Source organism: Malania oleifera, chromosome 5 (genome assembly GCF_029873635.1).
Source record: "Malania oleifera isolate guangnan ecotype guangnan chromosome 5, ASM2987363v1, whole genome shotgun sequence".
Lineage (NCBI taxonomy): Eukaryota > Viridiplantae > Streptophyta > Magnoliopsida > Santalales > Ximeniaceae > Malania > Malania oleifera.
This window is the reverse complement of record NC_080421.1, coordinates 20,649,813-20,672,580: the sequence shown is the minus strand read 5'-3', so window position 1 is coordinate 20,672,580 and position 22,768 is coordinate 20,649,813. Positions and strand designations below refer to the sequence as shown.

The following is a 22,768-nucleotide window of genomic DNA, read 5'->3' as shown; positions in this document are numbered from 1 at the left end:
AGGAGTTATAAAATATACTTGACTTTTGTACAAATATCTCACCTTCTTAACTTACAAAATATTTCACTTTCTCTTTTCTCTCGTACTTCTTTCTTCTCTATTTTTCTGCACGCTCAATATTCTACACTCCGTATTTTGTACTCTACACTCTTCGTTTTTTTTCTCCACATCTCAATTAAGTGATCCCCTTTATATAGTCATGGGAGGAGCAAGTAAAACAAAATTACAAATAAACTTATTGATTATGTTAACTTACAATTACAAATGAAGAATACTAATCCTATGTTTGGAGAAATTTTGAATTTAAATTTATGTAAAATTTTTAATATATATATAATTAAATTAAATTATAATTAAATTTAAAGATTAAAATCCATATTGTCCAAGGTGACGTAAATAAATATTTTTTTTAAAAAAAATTACAATAAATTTATTGATTAAAAATAAACTTCAAAAGTTTCAGAAGAAAGTACATGACACGGCTCTGAATAAAATATTTACATCAAAATGAAGAGACCAAAAACTAGCTTCTTAAAAAAAAAAAAAAAATCAATTATGTACAAGGAATTTCCATAATCTCCCCACATGATCCAAGTACTCTTCCCATGCAATAATTAGTATTAGTCATCCCAACTTCCAACAATGGATGAATGGAATTTCACAAAGATCGTATTTCACAGCATGGATTCCAATTCTAGGATTTAAATTTATACAAATTTGTTGAACTAAATTGAGAAAAAAAATTTATTGCATTTTGTTTGAATTTAAACATATTCAAATTCTAAAGATAACGGTTCCTAAACATGAAGAAATACATTGGATGGGAATACAGCACCAAAATAAAAGAAAAACGAAAAACAATGTACAGATGAAGTGGCTGCTATTATCATCGTCATGCGGGTTTATGGGGTTGATGGCTGCAATTCCGGCGACGGCGAGGGCTGGTCCGCGGGGCTGCCGCTGGTTGAAGGCGGAGGAGCCTCGCTGCTATCAATTGTACTCCCCAGGGGGCTGCCGTCGAAACAAACAATCTCATTTTCATTATCCATTTTGAGGTCTAAAATGATTTTTATATATGGGTAATCAAAGATAGTTAAGCAATCTCTCTAAAGAATAAAAGAAGATAAAAAAATAATTATTATTATTATAGGGATGCACTGACCCACGTCATTACAGGCTCTGTTTTGTTGTTGAAAAACAGAGATGGATTTTCCAAAGATTTATCAGTATCAAATTGATAAATTTTTTTTTCTTGAGAAATCAAATAAAGATTACAGAAAAATGAAAGACTCTCCATGATTTAGTCATGCGATTCGATTCTTGGGAAGAAAACATTTGCAAAAGACTACTTTCAGAAAGCGTTTTCAGAAATTAGAATGAAGTTTTCTTTTTTTAAACAAATTACGTTACCTTCTCTTCGGCTTCCATTTCAACTTCGACTTCGACTTGGATCCGAGTCCCCTCGTAAACAAACAAGTCTGACTCGATCCGGAGTCCTTACTCGCCGACGGATCGTTCGCGTAATGTGGGATCTCGGTCCGGCCTGGTTTGATCTCGTCCACATCAAAAACTAACGCCTCATAGTGCTCCTGCACCTCCGCCGGCGACTTCTCCGAAAGAAGCCCGGCGATCTTTTCCCACCGGTCTGGCGTTCCCTCGGGGAACTGCACAAGCCCTTCCTCAAATACTTCGTTCTCCGACCGAGTCCAAGAGGGGCGTGTCGGCGCCGACTCGCCGACCACAGATTGATAATCGCGCTTCATAGCCAAGATATCTCTCTCTCTCTCTCTCTCTCTCTCTCTCTCTCTCTCTCTCTCGTCCCGAGCTGTGTTTGTTCAAGATTTCTTTATCTTGCTTTAGCGGGAAATTTGAAACTATGTGTGTATTTTAATCTTTTCAGAAAGGGTGGGAAACGGAAAGCGGAGCTATTCTTCGTCCTCATTTTTATTTTTTATTTTTGAATAAAATATACCTAAATTGTGGTGATATGGATGGGATAAATACAAAATACAATGGAATAGATACAATAAGTAAATGGAGCATAACTAGAAAAATGATAACAATAAGAACAACAACAAGATTTATATGATTCGGTAAAACTTACATCCACAAAAGCAATAACACAAAATTTTCATTAAGAAAATCACAAACTACACAATACACTTCTTAAATGATCATACACACTGTTAATACACATCCAGAATAACATATATAACAGTCCCTCGAAAGTTTCCCCCCAATTACCCAATCACTTCAACGTTCAAAATTCAAATGTAAAAAATTGCTCGCAGCTCAGAACTTATCATCGACGAGAATAGGGGATTCATCGATGAGACCAAGAAGAACACTCGTCGACAAATCATTTCACTCGTCGACAATCCCATTTTTCTACTCTCGGTATCTTAGAAACTCTGAACTTTTGGGTCTCTTAGGATCTTCTCATCAACGAGCACAAGACACTCGTCGACGAGTCCTTGCTGTCTCCTCGTTGACGATCACAGGGCACTCGTCGACGAGCCCCTACTGTGCTGCCCCTTCATGTTTTTCTTTCTTCTTTATTTATGAAATCCAAAGTATAAGAGGCACACCACAAATAATAATCTCCACCTTGGCAATTATACGCCCCTTAGAAGAATTCTGAAAAAAAATGTCTAACTGCTCCACCTTGAACTTGAAATGCTTGATTAGGTTTGTCTCTCTTCTATCAATTGGAGATATGAAGTAAGTCCAAGTAATGTTTGAACTCCTCAGAAGTAATTGATTTCGTCAGAATATCCGCTGCATTTTCAGACATGTGAACCTTCTCCAACACAAGCTCACCCGAAGTAATCAATTCTCGAACCTTGTGGAACCTCACATCAATGTGCTTGGTTCTAGCATGGTATATATGATTATTCGCCAAGTAAATGACACTCTGACTATCACAATGGAACACCACTCCATCCTTGCTGTAACTCCAGCTCTCTGACTAAACTAGTAAGTCATAAGGCTTCCTTTGTAGTTTCGGCAACTGCCATATATTCTGTCTCAATCATGGATAATGCTACTAGAAACTATACCATGGATCTCCAATACACTGGTCCTCCTACAAGGGTAAACACATATTCCGTTGTAGACCTTCTGTCATTAATATCTCCTAGCATAATCAGCATCAACAAAACCCAAAACTGAAGGACAACCCTGTTGCTTACCGAACATAATGTCATATACCGATGTACCTCGTAAGTATCTAAGTATCAATTTGACAGCTTCTCAATGCTGCCTTTCTAGATTAGAAAGAAACTTACTTACCACGCTTACCGCATGAGCCAAATTTGACCTCGTACATATCATGACATTCATTAAACTCCCCACAGCACTAGCATAGATGACCTTTGACATCTTATGGATTTCCCCATCCGTACTTGGGCAATCTGTAGTAGAAAATTTGAAATGATTCGCTAGAGGTGTATACACCGGTCTTGTATTAGTCATGCTAAACCTCTCCAACACCTTATGCACATAACCGCTCTGAGATAGCCATAATCTCCCTGCAGTTTTATAATGGTGAATCTCCATCCCAAGTATTTTCTTGGCTCAGCCAAGATCCTTCATGTCAAATTCCTTATACAATAAGTCCTTTAACTAATTCACCTTAGTTAAATATTTTGCAACTATCAACATATCATCGACGTACAATAACAAAAAAATAAGATAACCATCCTCAAGTTTGTTCACATATACGCAGCAGTCATACTCACACCTTTTTGTAGCCAATCTTGATCATGTAAGAATCAAACAATTTATACCATTACCTTGGAGACTGTTTCAGGCCATAAAAAGATTTTTTCAACCTACAAACAAAATTTTCTTTTCCCAATTCAATGAATCCCTCCGGCTGTACCATGTAGATTTGTTCCTCCAAATCACTGTGAAGGAACGTCATCTTCACGTCCATTTGTTTACTACAAAAAAAACTGATTTTTAGTGACCAAAGTATTAGTGACGAATTTAATTTCACCACTAAAAGTGGGTATTAGTGACGGTTTTTAAGAATTGTCACTAATAGTGTAAGCATTAGTGATGATTTTAGCAACCGTCACTAATACGGCATTATTAGTGACGGTTTTAAAACCATCATTAATAATTTTGTCACCAAAAACCAATTTTCCTGTTCAAACTATCGTGGGAAACCATTTTTCGCACAAGAATTATTCCAAGAAAATACTAGTGATGATTCTTGGGGTATTAGTAACAAATTGAATCCGTCACTAAAAGTCCCTTATTTTTAAACCATCACTAATACCTTTTTATTTAAAAATTATAAAAATAAATTATTTAACAGTATTAGTGACGATTTTTAAAATTTGTCACTAATAATAGGGTATTAGTGATGGTTTTTAAACCGTCACTAATAGTTTTATATAAAAAATATAAAAATAATTTATTTAACACTATTAGTGATAATTTTGAAATTTTGACACTAATAATAGGGTATTAGTGACGGTTTTTAAACTGTCACTAATAGTTTTTTATATAAAAATAATTTATTTAACACTTTCAGTCACAATTTTAAAAATTCGTCACTAATAATAGGGTATTAGTGATTGTTAAAAACCGATTCTAATAATTTTTAATATAAAAAATATGAAAATAATTTATTTAATAGTATTACTGACAATTTTGAATATTCGTCACTAATAGTCGCTTATTAGTGACAGTTTAGAAAACCGTCACTAATAGTTTTTTATTTAAAATAAAAATAAAAAAATTTATTTAACACTATTAGTAATGAGTTTGAAAATTTGTCACTAATAATAGGGTATTAGTGACGGTTTGGAGAACCATCACTAATATTGTTTTGATTTAAAAAATATAAAAATAATTTAGTTAAGAATATTAGTGACCCTTTAAAAAATTCATCACTAATATTAGGGTATCATTGACGATTTTTTTAGTTTATCACTAATAGTATATTTTATTAAAAAAAATAAAATTTATGTAACTAATAGTGATGGTTTTAAAACCGTCACTGATACCCTCTTCGCACGATTTCCCCACTCTCCTGCCTTTCTACTTTCCCCAAATCTTTTCCCTCCAATCCTCCCTCATTTCCTTCCTTCGGATCCCTCCTTTCTTTCCCTTTCCCCTCCTTCACTCCACAAATATCAAAGAGCCTTGCCCAAAGATTCAGAAACTCAACCACAATGGCATATCTGAAGTTGCTCGATGCCCTCTTCCTCTTCTGCAAGTTAAAAAGCTGTCTGAAACTGTCGTGTTGCCTTATAGGGCGTCTCCTCTGTCCTCTGAGTTTAATGATGAAGGGATCTTGCACATTTGTCGCATCCACCCTTGCCGCATCTGCTGTGGCTCTTTCCTCCTTGGGGATCGCAGTGACGCTTTCAATCCTTACTTCAACAAGGTATGTATGTGTGAATGATATGCTTTCATTTTCATTATTTTATTTGTAATTTTTTATGCCAAGTGCGGCATGTTCATGTCCCTGAGCGCTAAAATTAACAGTGCTCGGGATCTGTTTGATACATGTTAGAGATGGAGTCAGAAGACAGTCAAGAGACAACGCGCAGCTGAGTCAGAAAACGCGTGGTGAATTTAATTTCATGCGGTGGAATTTATGGTGCAATTTATCTCTTTGTTGAAACCTCCAATTTGTAATTGATTTGTATTGATTATGATGTAAATTCCAAGCCTATATAAAGAGGGCTGTGGAAGATGTATATACACAGCACAAAAGTGCAGAGAATAGCACAGAGAGAGTACAGAGAGAGTAGAGAAGCTCAGAGAGAGCAAGAAGGGAAGAAGGGAGAGAATTGTAATATTTTCTGGCGAGTTAGTGAATTTTGGTGTGTGCTCCATGGACGTAGGTTGTTATTGACCGAACCACGTAAAATTCTTAGTGTTACTTTGATCTGGATGCTCACAGGTTCCTAACAAGTGGTATCAGAGCCCGATTGAAGCAGAAAAGCCAGATCGGAAGTGATCCCGAAATTCAGAGCTCTTTCCAATAGATCAAAACTGTGTTTTGAGGCCACCATAGCATTCAGTTCGCTGAGACGAAGAGAAGCGTGTCCACCGAAGCTCGAACTGAGTTTAGATAAGGGTACACGCGCCTTGCCGGAGCAAGACGCCTCTCCACGCGAACAGTTCCTCACGCACTACACTCGTCTTCTTCGCCCTATCCACCTCGACCTGACCGGTCCACTACCCGACTCGAACCAGCAAGAGACTCAGACCCGAGTTGACTCGAGATCCGATCCACGACCCAGATCCAACTCGCCGCTCAGAACCGGCCACGTCAGTGCTGCTGCGTCAGCTGCCATGCCAGCAGTGCCACGTCAGCAGAAGTGCCACGCCAGCTGGTGGGTCTCACACTGCCACGTCAGCCCCACGTCACCAATGGGCCACCTTTGCCACGTCAGCAGGTGCCACATCAGCGCCATGTCAGCAAGTTTGACTAGGTTTGACTGAAACTTTGACTGAGTTTTTAGGGTCGTTTTGGGTCCGTTTTTCAAGCGACTTGAACCATTTCTAGGGTTTTCAATCATTCTGGATCCAACCGCGCTATCCATTTGAGCTAATTCCATATATAGATTAGCAAATCAAGATGTCAAATCAAAATAGCTCAAAAATCGAAATATTCAACGAGAACAATTTCGATTTCTAAAAGATGCAGATAGAAGACTATTTGTTTGGGAAGGAATTGCACTTACCATTGAAGAGTAAGCCAACATCCATGAACGAGGATGAGTGGGAGTTGCTTGATCAAAAAGCCCTCGGAGCCATCAGAATGACGTTGTCGAAATCTGTGGCGTTCAATATCAAGCATATAACATCCACCAAATTTCTGATGGATGCGCTCTCTACCATGTACGAGCAGCCTTCAGCCGCAAACAAGGTATATCTCTCATGAAAAGACTATTTATGATGAACATGTCTGTAGGTGAGAGTTTCAGCAGACATTTGAATAACTTCAATGAGTTGTCTGATCAACTCGCCTCAGTCAGGATAACGTTTGATAATGAGATTTGGGCTTTACTGATTCTCAGTCAGTTACCTGAAAATTGGAATGGTGTCGTCACTACCATTAGTAGCTCCGCAGGAAAATCGAAGCTTGTATACGATGAGGTCATCAGCATGATTTTGACGGAGGAAATAAGAATGCAGTTGAACCATAGCTCTAATTCAAGTTCAGCCTTGAACATGGAGAGTCAAGGCAGAGGAAACAGGAATGGACGATCAAATAACCGCGGCAGATCTAGGCCCAAGCGGTCTCAATCCAGAAATCCCAGAGGTGCTCAGAACACAGGTTCCCAAAGCACTAAAGTTATTGAGTGCTAGAACTGTAGAAAGACTGGTCATTACAGGAACCAGTGCAGGAGTCAAAAGAAAGAATTCAAGAAAAGGGCAAAGATAGAAGCAAATATTGCTTCCGAAAATGATGAGATGTTGATCTGCTCTTTGGAGAGCAAGCAGGAGTCTTGGGTCTTAGACTCCGGAGCCTCATTTCATGCCACATGCTACAGAGATTGCCTAGAGGAGTACACACCAGGTCGTTTTGGTAAGGTGTACCTTGGCAACGATCAACCTTGTGACGTAACCGGCAAAGGAGTTGTGAAGATCAATATAAACGGGTCAGTATGGAAACTGAAGGATGTCAGGTATTTTCCAGACCTGAGAAAAAAATTGATCTCAGTGGGTCAATTGGCAAATGAGGAATACACGACGAAATTCATTGACGATGAATGGAAAGTCTCAAAGGGTGTACTAACGATTGCACGAGGAAAGAAAAGCGGAACACTTTTTCTAACCTCCAATGCCTCCATGTCTATTTCAGTTGCTGCAGGAAATGACGACAGCAACATCTGGCACCAACGACTTGGTCACATGAGCGAGAAGGGACTCAGGATGATGCACTCAAAGGAAAAATTGAGTGGTCTATAGTTAGTGCAGGTTGACATGTGTGAGGATTGTATAGTAAGGAAACAGAAAAGGGTTAGTTTCCAGATAAACACCCATGAATGTGTTGGGACACATTAGCAGAATACTGAGAATCCTCAGGTGGAGGAATCAGTGGAGCAGATTGTCGCACCACCATCTCCTACTCCAGCTCCGGAGCTTAGGAGAGCTACTCGGTCACATATACCAGACAAAAGGTATATTGATTACTTACTTCCTACAGATGGAGGAGAGCCCGAATGCAATGATAAAGCATGTCGAGTGGCAGATACGAGCAAGTTAGAGCTTGCGATGAAGGATGAGATGAAGTCCCTCACTTCCAACAGAACGTGGAAGTTGCCTAAAGGCCTTCACAACAAGTGGGTGTACAGAATAGAAGAGAAGCATGAGGGCTCCAGAAGGTACAAGCCTGAGTTGGTAGTCAAAGGCTTTGAGCAGAAGGAAGGGATTGACTACACCAACATTTTTACACCAGTTGTGAAGATGACAGCCATCAGATTAGTCTGCAAGAGTTGAGCAGATAGGAAGATGGTGACTACAAAGAAGTTAAAGTTGTGTTCAACTTCAGTTGGTCTTAATGTCTGAAAACACATGTTATGAGCACATTATTTATTCATGATACTGGTTGAGGAGGTGTCTTTGTCTCCAAGTGGGAGATTGTTAAAGATGGAACCAGAAGGCAGCCAGGAGACAACACGTTGCTGAGTTAGAAAAGGCGTGGTGAATTTAATTTCACGCGGTGGAATTTATGATGCAATTTATCTCTTTGTTGAAACTTCCAATTTGTAATTGATTTGTATCGATTATGATGTAAATTCCAAGCCTATATAAAGAGGGTTGTGGAAGATGTATATACACAGCACAAAAGTGCAGAGAATAGCACAGAGAGAGTGCAGAGAGAGCAAGAAGGAAAGAAGAGAGAGAGAATTGTAATATTTTCCGACGAGTTAGTGAATTTTGGTGTGTGCTCCGTGGACGTAGGTCGTTATTGACCGAACTACATAAAATTCTTGGTATCACTTTGATCTGGATGCTCACAAGTTCCTAACAATATATTGTTCGATTCATTTGCTCGTCTCATGGTTATTTATTTTATTCCTCGTGGACTCTAATTCTAGTGGATTTCACTGTTTATAACTATTCAAGATTCCTTTTTCCCCCAAAAATATTCATGTTTTTCTTGGATCCGGCGCTTTTCAAATTTTAACATTATTTCGGCATTACATTACCGATTATCCATTGATGCGCTTATTTGTGTTTGTATTTTGTTTATTTAACAAGGATTTCCTTCTTCGTCATTGTCATCATCTTCGTCGGAGAACAATGGCGCATCTGGTTCGCGGAAGTCACCAGAGAAGGAGAAATTCGCTCTGAGATTCGACGACTTGAGGTTCATTGAGACCTTGGTGACTACTCACCGATAACGGAAAACCTCAGTACACTTTGACTCTGTGCTAACTCAAATGGGAAAATATGTTACAGGACAGCTAATTTTGCCTCACTACAGACCTGTTTTTGCTGGGGTTTCCAGGTCGTTTGTTGGTTCATTAGCATATGGAGTTCTTACTGGGAAGAGGTGAGTGTACTCTGTTTAAAGTTAGGTCATTCATACTGCTCCTTTTCTAGTAAATGGATTTTGAATTTAGATTAAAAAAAAAAAAATTCACACACAAAGACACACGCTTCCATGAATGGCAGACTGCGACTTGCTTCCACAGAAATGATCCAAGTTTCCAACTCTAGTTAGTTTATCTAAGTATGGTTTTTTCCCTATTGCCTTGAGCTGCTTATTCTAATATTCTTTAGTCATTCTTTTCATTGATTTGATTGAAAGTTTGAAACTTCCCCATTCAGGGCATTGGGTGGGTGGGTAGCTGTTTGTTTATCAGCATCTTCGATTGAGTTTTTGCTAGATATAGGGTTTTTTGACATATTTAAACCATCTTCAAATGCTTTAATATGTAATTCATGACTCGTATGCTTCAAATTTGTGCACTGAAGATTAGGCATGGATGAACAGTGTAATGCAGGGATGTAGGATCTTGAGCTGTGTTTGGGAAGAAGAAAGGAGGGTTTTGGATTTGAAGTTGTGTCAAGCTAGACAATGAAATAAATTTGGTGGATTTCATATAATATTTAGTATTTTCTAGCCTTAAGCCTCCCACAAGGATTTCATTTGTTTTTTTCTAGAGGAGAGAAGGAAAGAAAAAAAAAAAATTTATTCTTTTTTCAAATATTTATTAGGATGAAATTTTGCTCTAATGTGATTTAAAATTTTAAAAAAATAAAAAAATTAGTGACATAGAACATTGGAATTTCGTTCATTTATTTACTATATATATATATATATATATTTATTTATTTACTTTCTTCTAAATATGTTAAAGTGCATTCTTTCATTTTTTTTCTCTACTGTTTTCTAAGTTAAAACGGTGCTTTGTAGTTTGATTATAGTCTGTTTTCTCCTTGGAGGCCCTATATTGAGATTATTGGGTAATTGAGGGATTGCAAGATTGTTGGAGGGATTGCTAAAGGTCATTGTTTTTTATTTTTTAAAATAAAAAATATTATTAGGCAATAACCTTAAAGTCAAATTTTCAAATTGAATTTAAAGATCATAAAACAACCGAGGAGAAAAAGTGTTTATTCTAAGTTTGGAAGCTTGAACTGCAATGTGTGAAACACAACTTCTATTTTCATTTTCTTGCCGTTGAAGAACACGGAACTCTCTAATTTTTTTTTGTTGGTTGAGTCATTTTTCGTTATTAATTTTCATTTTTACACTTCTTCTGGAAAATTTTGTTTTCTTTTGCCTTTTTGGTTAGTAGGAGAATTTAATTTAAGGCTGTTTGTTGGGTCATTTTGCTTTTGTTTATTAGGACCCTTCTATCATCAATTGTTGCAGAGGGCGTTCATCACATACACACCCTCTTAATCTCTCCCCAATCTTTGTTCATTTCTAAATTTTATGATGAATGTGTTTTAACCTTGTTAGGAGATCAACCAGCTCCTTAGTCTCATCATCAACACTTTCTACAGCAACAAGGAGATCTTCCTCCGTGAACTCATTAGTAATTCCTCTTATGTATGCTTCCCATAACCGCACTTAAATTATTATACTTCTCTCGAGTTTTTTTTTTTTTTTCTCTTTCGCATTAGTGTTACTATTGTTGCTGTTATGGTGGTGGTGGTGGTGGTTGTATTTATGATGGTTACGGAATAGCTCTTTTGTGCAAACTTGAGCACTTAACAGAAATATTTGTAAACAATTGGTTCATTTTCTGCCCTAATTTTGTTTCTTGCATTGCTAAGTTAAATTTCCAACATGCATATTTGATTTTTAAATATTTTTATATAATAAAGAATTTACCTTTTATGTTTCTCCCTTTAAATGTTATTGGATATTGGATATGCTTATATAACTCCATGTATGTGCTGTTGGTTCAACATGAAACAACATTACCAATAGCATATGCAAAAATTTGTCCACATGGGGTCGGAAATACAAATGAAGTAATTTTCTGTTGTAATTTTTTTAGTGACATGATAAGAAATCAAGTAATATTTACAATTTGTAACTAAAATGAAAGCTCTTCAAAAATTTTAGCTTCAATTACAATTGGTTTCATACTAGAGATTGATAATTGGTTATTGTATCTAATTAATCATGTTTTTGAATAAAGACATGAAAAATCATTGCCTATAACGCCCCCGACCCGCCACGTGGGGCTCGGGGTGTTAAGAGACTATTCATACGTCTCTGATACCATTCACACAGTATAACTTAATTAAACAATCTCAAACAAAATACCAGAGTACTACATTTACATATGCAAACCCATAAGAAGGTACATCCATATTCCATATTGCATAACCAGGACAAAATATATATTAAACATAAAACTAATCACATATCCGTTCTGGTATCCACTCACAAAAACTAACCCCACCCTAGAGCTATCTAAACTCTATCATCTGGAACACCTGAAAAGATTAAATATTTGTCGGGACGAGACACCTCTTAATAAGGAAGAAATAAGTTACAACAGTGTGTGACTGAAGTGTTTAATATGTAATTACAAAATATACATGTTGATTTAGGTGTAATCCCAAAAGGGGGGGTGAATTGGATATTTTAAAAATTATTTGAAACTTATTTATGACTTAATTCCTATTGGTATATTTAATAAATCAATTTCAGGAATTTAAGACTAAATTAAATTTATTTTATTAATGAGTTCCTTTTACCCAATTAAATCGTGAGAAATTATTCAACATACACAAGCAAGGTAGAAATTTAATACGATGCGAAAAATAAAAAGGATAAGGAAAAAGAGAATGCAAATGCGGTTTTACGAGATTCAGTCAATCCAGCTTACGTCCTCGCCTTAAGCAACCCACTCAAGGATTCAATTATAATCTTTGTTCCTTAAATTGGGACGGAACTTTCCTTACAATCTGCTGCTTACAAGAGGTACAAATCCCTCCTACTCCGCTGCTTACAATAGGTACAACTTCCTCCTAATTTGCTATTTACAAGAGATACAACTCTCTCCTCAACCCGTTTCACAAACCGAATCGTGAATACAAATTAATTTGCAAAATACTCAATGTTGCTTCTTACAAAACTAGTGAGCACAATTCAAATTTTTAGTACATAATCATATGATGAAACTTGCAGCTTAGAATGTATCAAACGATACAATCGTTAATGAATGATATGATTCGGCACACAATTTCTCTTTTCATTAAAACCTCCCAAGTAATGATAAATTTAAATGCTTTGGAGAATATTAGGGTTCTAGTTCACTTTGTGAAAATACACAAATATATCTTATGTGAACTTATTCAAAAGCTTTATCCTAAATATTTTATCAATCTATATCAAAAAGCTTTCTTTCAAATATTTAATTAAAACCCGATCTTTGTAATATGAAAATATATATATACGATATGTATTTCAAAGATAAAAAACCCAATATCATATATTTCAAAAAATATCCCTCAATAATATATCATTATGAATACTAAGGATATTCAAATAAGTAGATTTGTTATATTAAAATTATCAACTCTTTAAATGAAAACTCATTTGAACCAAAAATATTTAATCAATAACTAAAGCTCTTCTCAAGTGGTAATCTTCTCAAAAATGATTTACTATATGCACACACAAGATCAACCTCTTATCAAATATTCAAAAATAGATTTTGTAATGATAAGCTCTTTGAAAAATAGATATACTCTTGAATCAAAAACTATTCAACCAATAGTTAAAACCTTTCTTAAGTAATGATCTTGTCAAAAACAATCTTTATAAGTATATGCACACTCAAAATCAATCTCTCCAATGATATTCAATAACTAGTGATGCGATGAGAAACTCTAGAAAACAATAACTCGAATTACCAAACCTCAATACTAAGTTGAAATCAAGATGTATAAGAGAGATCCCTTTTGGTTTTCTGAGTTGATTTGTCTAAGGAAGATGAATATAGGTTGGAGTGCAGGCAATTGTATACCAATACGTTCAAGTCTCTCAATTTTCTTTCAATAAGATGTTCTCTTTTCTTCACATTGATCTTAGCTTTTGCACTAAGGTTTAGATGATGTATATATAGGTGCTTTACCCTTAGAATTAATCTCAACCGTTGGATCAAAGAAATATCTCGCGAGTTTTAATAAAAATCTGATTTTTAAGTTTTCTCGTAAGTTCAGGCGACTGAGGTCAAAGGCCCAGGTGACTGAAGTTCCTTAGTGCTTCAAAAAATCAACTTGGATATAGGTTTAGGCAACTGAAGTAGGGTTCAGGTTACTGAAGTGGCAGGTTCAGGCGACTGCAGTGTCACGTTTGGCAACTGAAGTGCTTCGGCCACATTTTGTGTTTCTCCATTAATTTTTCAGGTGACTGAACTTAATCTTTAGGCTCTTGAAGAAATTCTTTAGGCGACTGAGGTTGACTTCAGACTATTGAAGTACCTATTTTTTGAATTTTTCTTTCTAATTTAAAATTCTACTTTGCTTTTTTTTCTCGACTCTTTTATAAAAGTATTTTTCAGGGTTTTAAAAATCTTTCTAAGCTCATGAATGTCTCCTAATGATGTTCATGAATTGCATGAGTCCCAAGGTCAATCTAATTTATGATTTGAGCCTCAAATTAAATCATATAAAAATATAAATACATGAGTTCTAAGTACCCATTCTCATGACGTTCTTGAATTTTGTCGTTTGCATCTTGATTCTTGTACTCTTTGAGTTTCATGGATCTTTCCAAGATATGTATGCTTTACTTAATGACTTCCATGACTCGTTATCCTTCCGTACATGCTTAATATAGTTCATGTTCATAAACTCAATGCACAGATCAAATACCAAGTGATTTATCATTATCAAAATAGGATTGGACTCGTAGAGTCAACAATCTTCCCATTTTTTATGATGACAAATACACGAGCAAAAATATAGAATAAAATGGGTTACGCCTAACAAGACTTCCCCTCACTTAATGCATCAAAAATTCAGTAAGTGAAATATGCTCATGTTCGTACACACGATGTTTAGCATGATTCCAAATGAAATATTTTCATGTTCATACACAAGTTGTTTAGTCTGATTCTTCTCCTACAGTCTGATTTTTCTCATAACCTAATTCTTCTTCCCCTATACACAATTAGTGTTATCTCAACCATTTTTACCCATTTTTGCCTAAAGCTAGATTCTTATTGTTGGCCTTACAAGGCTTAAAATATTGTTATCTTGTTTTGATGCTAAGAAACAAGTGGAACTTAACATATTTGTGTGAGTAATTATTTCAGGGCTCATATATGAGAAAGTAAGGTCAAAGTGCTCACAAAGATCAAATGAAACTTAAAAGAGTTAAAACATGGATTTAAAGATGATTTAAATAAAGTTTGAAGATTATGAGAGTATGCATATTAAAGTGAAATTTCTAAAAGTCTAAAGTACATTGAAAGCTTGAAAAAAAATGGACTCAAAGTAAGGACACACATGAAGACTTCAAGAGTTGAAGGAATTTTAAGAAAGTTTTATTTAAGTACTTCATTCGATTTCAATATGGATACATGAAGCTCTTAAGTTAACTTGAACCTAGATACTTTTAACATACTTGTAAAATATTTTTATAAGGTCAAAAATTGCTTCAAAACGGTTAGAAGCATTTTTGAAATGAAAAACACAAAAGAGAGGATTTCCCAATTGCTGCCATTTTTCATACATTTGCATTGAGGTGCAATGTTCTCTATCAAAAACTTCTTATTTTAAAATGTGTTCAACATGAAAGTTGTAGGATTTGCGCTTAGCTTTCTGTTGACACCAAGAACACCTAATTTGGAGTTTTACAAAAAACATTACGACTAAAATATTGAAGCGAGATCGAAACTGTCAGCCAACTAAACAGTGTTCACGGCGGAACATCAGAAGACTGAACCAGACACTTTGGTCATCTGACCCTTGACCTCAATCATCTGAAGAATATCTTCAATTAATTGAAGATTAAGTTCAATCATTTGAAGTTTTTTCTGAAGGTTTTTTAAAGAGGCAAAACCACCTCAGATGACTGAACTCGAAAGTTCAGACGTCTGAACACTATTAACGGTCATATTTTTTAAAAGTTTTTAAATTCAAACTTATATTTCTTGTGCTCCAAACTTTCTATAAACTTGGGAAACACTCCAAGCCACTTGGGGAACAAGAAATAGACTTGATTTATCATCTATAAATAACCCCCCAAGGCTAAGGATTAACACACCAAGAAAATACAACAAACAAGCTTTCTTGCTCTCAAATCTCCCAATTCTCTCAAAGCTCTCTTGTGCAATCAATTTCCAAGTTTCACTACTGAGATTTGCTGTGAATTTATTCAAAAAATTTTGAGCCTACTCTTAACTCTTTCACTTATAAAGAAGGCTTACGGTGATATCTTCTTGAGCTTCATATTTCCATATTGTGAATTTGATTGAAGTATATAGATTTAACTTGTATTAATCAGCTCTTTGTGTGAGCATTCTTTGTACACATCTATTTGATTTATATCTTGTAGATATTAGCGGTTCAAGGTTATTTGGATCGTTGGCTAAGTGAGGGGATATCACTTAAAGAGGCGGGCTCTAACCTATTTAAAGGAGTGATCGAGTGAAGAGTACATCGTTTGGAGAGGCGGGCTTTAGCCTATTGAAGGAGTGTGTAAAGGTTTGTTCCACCCGGTAAAGGAATAGGTTTAGTGAATCCTTTGGTAGTTTGCCAAAGGCGAGGATGTAGACTGGGTATAAACCGAACCTCATAAAAATCCCGGTCTCACTCTCTTTTTCCCTATTCTTTATTTTCAGCATATTTAAATTGCGTGGATGGTTTAAATTGGAAATCATATATACTACACATATTTGGAAATCAAGTAAACTTGAAGTTTGATTTTGATTTGGGTTGCGGAAATCGAAAGGGAGTACTTTGGTTAAACCATATCTTGCGGAAACCATACGAGAGTACGTTACTTGGTTAAACATCCCAAAGATAAATTAACTAAGAGTTTATTTGAATTTTGAATATTAGGAAGAGTGAATACTGTGTTGGATCTTATATTACATATCATATTAAGGAAATCAATTAATACAAGGCTTCAAATCAGCAAACAAAAATTATCATTCACTATAGGGCTTAATTCAAATTTATAACCAGGGCTAACAACAAAAGCTATATTATGATTGAATGGTTTAAAATTTGATATTGAGTAGTTTGTGTTTATATTTCAAAGAGCGTTGAATCTTGCAAATTTCTATCAATCTAAATTGTGCTGCAGGTAACTTGTGCTTGGCAAATCATTTGGTTATTTGTTTTTAAAATTGTGGATGATTGGCTTGGTTACTTGAATGATTGGTTTGATTGCTTGGTTGTTTACATAGTTGAGTTGATTGATTAAATTAAAAGAACTAAGTTTTTGAGTGATTAAAGAATTAAATTAAACAAGTCAAAAATTAGCTCAAAGAAATAAAAGAAGGTTAAGGATTCTTAAAAGGAATTAAAATAAATATTTGTAATCTAATTCACCCCCCTTTTGGGACTACACTTTACTTTTCAATTGGTATCAAAGCCAAGTTATAGCAAATCTTAATTAGTAGCTATAAAAAGATCTAAATGGCTCAATTAGGCGTAGCTCCCTTTGGAGAGGGACAATCTTCAACTAGGCCACCAATCTTTTGTGGACATAACTATACATTTTGGAAAAAGAGAATGTAAATATACCTTCAAACCATGGATTGGAAAGCTTGGGAGGTTGTCATGGATGGTGATCTAATTCCTACCACATTAGTAGGTGGAAAACAAATACCTAAGAAAAAGAAAGACATGACTGAAAGAGATTATAAAATGTTGCAAATAAACTCTAGTGCTATGGATATATTGTGCTTTAGATGCCAATGAATTTAATAGAGTAATGACTTGCAAATCAGTTAAGGAAATATGGGACAAGCTTGAATCACTTACAAAGACATTATAGATGTTAGGGATAATAGGATCGACATGCTCACGAGTGAATATGAAGCTTTTAAGATGAACCCGGATAAATCCATAACTAATATGTTTACTAGGTTCACTCATATAATAAATTTACTAAATGCACTAGGAAAAAATTCCACTACTTATGAGATGATAAGGAAAATTCTTAGAGGACTGCCACCTATATGGGAACCAAAAGCCACTGCCATAACAGAAGGAAGAAATTTGAAAAATACTTCCTTAGATGAGCTAATAGGTCCTCTCCTCACATACGAAATGACAATGAAAGGAAAAGAGTGGAAAAAACAAAGTCCACGAATCTATAGCCTTCAAAGCCTCAAACTCTAGTAGTGAAGAAGAAATAGATGAAGATGAAGTCGCCTTCATATCTAAAAAGTTAGCAAGGATACTAAGAAGGAGAAACAAATTCAAAAGAAGAAATCAAAACTCCGAATCAGAAGAAGAAGAAACTAATACAAAGAAATCAAAGAATAAAACTCCCACATGTTATAATTGCAACAAAGCTGGACATATAAAATCGGTATGTCCACTACTACTTAAGAAAGAGCCTAAGAAAAAAAAGAAAAAAGCCATGAAAGCAACTACTTAGGACATAATGAGTACAAGTAGTTCTAAAATTGAATCAAGTGACCAAGAAGTTGCTTATACGTGCTTTATGGCTTGGGATGATGAGGAAAGCTCTTCATCTAAATCTTCAAATAATTCTTGTAGTGATGAATCCAATGATGAAAGTATGTCATCTTATAAAGAACTTCAAAATGACTTATTCAAAGTGCATAAGATGTTAATTAAAGTAACTAAACAAAATATTTCATTGAAAAATAAGAATAAAGGTATCATGAAAGAATTAAATTGAAGAGGTATTGATTTATTAGATATATTAATTTTCCTTAATAGATGACGACCCTGCACCCAGGGATGACCTTTCCCTCAGCAGGGATCTCTACACAAGAAGAACAATCCAGGGAAAATTTTTTATGCTTGTGTCAAGGCTAAACGAACGAAGACATAAGGGGGCTATTGAATTTTATTTATAAAATCTTAAACTAAATGGATGTTGAATTTGTTGAGATCATGATAAATTAAAGGATTTTATACTAGGTAATAATTATATTTTGGTTTTGATTTTACAGGATCAAGTCAGTAATGTGTGGGCTTTGTTTGTATGATAAGTTAGTGATGAGGAAGATCTTTTTATGTTAGTGTTTGAACAATAAGGAAATGTCTTGAGATCTTTTTATGCTACTGTTTGAGCAACAAGGACGGGGACACGTGTCTCATCGACAAGAAGATACCGAGAGGCTATCTTTCTAGCTCTGAATTTCGTCGATGAGGAATAAGCGTTCGTCGACGAGGAATAAACGTTCATCGACAAATTTCTTTCATGGCCTCGTTGGTCTAATTTTTCTGCAGAATTACATGCAGAAACCCTCCTCTTTCTCTCTCTCTCTCTCTCTCTCTCTCTCTCTCTCTCTCTCTCTCTCTCTCTCTCTCGTTCATCCCTTCCCTCTTCTTTCTAAGATTTTGGGTTGGATTCTTGCCAGTTTGACGATCCGAGGCCACCACGACACTCCTAGGAACGTTCTCTTCAAGTCTGCTGGAGTGGATCGCTGGTGGGATTAAGTTGAACTTCATCCCAAATTCAAGGTAAGACTTTTTATTTAGTATTTGACTTTCCCACAATTGTAGGAAATGTAGTACTCGAAGAAATATTGAAGTTTTGTTAAGAAAGATATTGTTTTTAGGGTGTTGCACAGGGAACCCTGCGGGTGTAGGACAAGACATTGTAGGGACTTTTCAGTAATCAGATAAGGGAGTAAACTAAAGCAGTAATTTTTCATAAAAAATATTATTATTTAATAGAAGATTCATGTTCAGAAAAACATTTATTAGAAATGAGTATTATTGAGAAAATGTATATTTAGGAAAATACTGCTATTATACAAGAATGTTTTTAGTATGAAATGTCAGGAAATATGATTTCAGAAAAGAATGTATGATTTTATTTAGCATTGTGTGGCATGAATATTATTTTACGCATATTGTATTATGTTAAGTCAATTTTACAGATATAGCATGTTTCGGTGATTTTCAGAAATAACAGGATAATGCAGTACATTATGATTTCAGAATATATGATAAATAGTACATTTATTCGGTACAAGGTCGTGATTGATAACCAGCGCAAGGCCGTGGATTATGCATGTTTTCGACGCAAGGCTGCAGTTATGAATGTAATCGGCGTAAGGTCATAATTATTTATGTTATTACAAAATTCAGAAAAATGCTATCAATCTATTGACGTTAAATAATATATTATCATGTACTATATGTTATCAAGACCGGGATGATAGTTCATATCAGTTTTAGGAGCACGATACCGTAGCTATACAGTTCAGTTCAGTTCAGACTTGTGTTAACTACCTCTGCTAGTAGAGGGGGTGGGAGATGGATAGTCGATGTGGCTTTCAATGTAGATTTGTAGACATCCACTTGGCAATTTGGACTAGGGTGTGGCGGGCCCATTGTACTTATAGACATTTTTGACTCGCTAGTGGTTGGCCAGCCATTGTCGAGTTTGGCCATCGGGCTGCACAACTAGTCATGGGGGGTAATACATGACATGAGCTAGCTATTCATCTTGGGTAATTTTAGAATTACTAGTTATATCAAATGATTTTATGAATAGTGAAATGCAGTATGATTTAGTATATTTATGAAATGATATGTTTATTCAGTTATGATATTATCAGTTTTTCAAGCATATAATATGTACTATGTTTTTATTATAGCACGCAAATATTCATGTTGCCACACAGCTGTATTTAGTTTATTTCCCTAATCGAGAGGTGTCTCACCCCAGCTTAAACCATTTTAGGAAACCTAAAATGTCAGGCGGACCAAGCCCGCCGTTGAGACAGCCTATACTACCTCGCTAGGTGGGTGAGTTTTTGAGTTAGGATCAGTAGATTTTTGTTGTGAGATCCTAGATGTATCCTTTGATGTTTTGGGGATTGTACGCATACAGTATTATGGTGGAATGTAGATAACTCTAGTATAATGTATCTTATGGTTTGGTGAATGAAATTTATGTTTACTGCTGCTTAGTTTTCCGCTGTGTATGACAGGTGCGTCCCCATTATCCACGGGTTCGGGTTGACTTTTTCATGTTTTAAGTTATTGATAATTAATATGATTGATTATGTAGTAAATTAAGTAGGTTGAAACAAATAATGCAACCCTTAGGGGGATCTTGAGTTGACTTATATATAAAGCATTCTACTTAAAAGGTCATCGGTTGCTTGCTCTATTTTATCTTTAACTCACAAATGATTCTCATTTGTGGTGTCAATCACACTAGCAAGGTTAGCCACAACATCACTAGATATATATACAATTTTGCTCCCCGGATAATATCAGCATTCGTTTTTACCTGTCCACTACTACGAAGACAGTCTCCTATTAACCATGTTGAAATGTAGCTAGCGCATGTAAAGAAAGGGTATAAGTATTATTCTACTGGCTTTTTCTACACGAAGACGTGTAGACTCTATGAAATCATGTACCCCTTTAACGTATTCTGCAAAAAAAAACCTACCCTAAGCCTTCATCCAACTCTTATCCATGTTCATTAATTACCCTATAACACATTCAAGTAGATGGTGTTGATTATTCCCTCATAATGTTTATGAGGCATGTATCGTGAATCCTAAAATCAACTATCTTTTATCTAAAAGGTACAAATCCTATCCCATACAGGAATGTTACATTTACATTGCAGTCAATCGCTCAAATTTCTTCGTCATAGACATTCTAAATTTTAGTAGTATCTCTTTATGACTCTTCAAGTACATGATATGAGGGAAGTGAACATGTTGTTAGTTTTTCATCACTAACAAATTGTCACGACACCCCACTACAAAGTTATTGATTTTCAAGGCACACAAAGTTTATACCTTGAAGTTTGTCCTTTCATGTCATTTAATTGGTTCATGTACATCTTATTCTACTGGCTTTGTTTGCATGAGGACACGCGAACTTTGTTTTTATCATGTATCCCTTGCACGTATTCATCCAAAAACCTATCCTCGCGACTTTACAATTTCTCCATCAAGCATGCAAATGCTTTGAACTCAACCAGCAAGCAATATCCTGGTGATGTAGGAAATTTATAGTAAGCATAAGGATGGAGTTCAATTATTCATTTATTCACTCATCCTTTCAAAATATACAGGATATTGTAATCATTTTAGCACACATTTTAATAATTGCAGTCACGTATGGGATTTTTAACGACATTTCGGCAGCATGCCATCTATAAATAGAATATTTCCTAAACTTGCAAATCACAAATACAATAAAAATACTATTCATTTGAATCCCTAAGATAGTTAAATTTAGGCCAGCTCAGTGAGGATGGAGCTCAGCTCCCCTGTGTTCTCATGCATTCAATCCAAACATGCAACAACCTAAGAAACTACTAGCATGTAGTTCATAAGATTCTGCATCAGCCATGCAAATGATGTTCAATTCAAGCATGTAATTCAGTATTGCTCAATAATAGTTCATATCAAAATATAAACCATCTATTAAATAAATTCAAGTATTTAGTACATTATGGATAGTAAGTGTAGTGATGATCTCACAAAAGCATATAAGCATAAATAAGATGAGATTGTGAGTGCATTTAAGTTATAGAACTATGAAATTACAAAGTGGGATACTCCCAAGCGAATAGTAGTTGGCTTGTAGAATGACTTGATCTTGTGATGTCGTGGAGGCAATGACAAAAATTTGGATACACTAAAGTACTAATACAAATTCTCTAACTAAAGGTTAGTTCATTTTTACCTTCACTATCTAACACTTGTATAAACATTTTGAACCACCAAAAAAGAAACCGCATATGCTTCAGCTCATAATGACACCTAATTCAATCCCCAAGAGGAGAAAACAGATTAGTACGGAAGAATCAAAGAAAATTTCAATTCATCTGACAAGACCTTAGTGCACAACTTCTCTGCCTCCTTATAATCCTTAGCTTCAATTTACATGATGCATTGTTAAGCTTGTAAGTAACCTTTAGTGTTTTCGACTGTTTTTTCCGTTCCTCAACAAATGAGGAATCATACTCAATGAACTTGGCAGCCTGTGTTTCAAAAAAATTTCAAATGAGGTTAGAACATTCCCAGAAGGGCTAAATATCATCAGAGTTCATCCTCATGAAATTCAGCTAGGCAAATGTACATTTTCTTATCTTTTTGAAGCTCTAAGATATTTACCA

General features: G+C 35.3%; 1 protein-coding gene across 1 annotated transcript; it reads right to left on the bottom strand.

Annotated features, from left to right (window-relative positions):
* Positions 1–716: 716 nt before the first annotated feature.
* LOC131155513 (protein RADIALIS-like 3) lies at positions 717–1,852 on the bottom strand. Its single transcript, XM_058108716.1, has 2 exons — positions 1,411–1,852; positions 717–1,011 (listed from the first exon to the last, which is right to left on the bottom strand). The coding sequence occupies exons 1-2, from the start codon at positions 1,761–1,763 to the stop codon at positions 903–905; spliced, it is 462 nt and encodes a 153-aa protein (XP_057964699.1). The 5' UTR covers positions 1,764–1,852; the 3' UTR covers positions 717–902.
* Between the last annotated feature and the right edge of the window lie 20,916 nt (positions 1,853–22,768).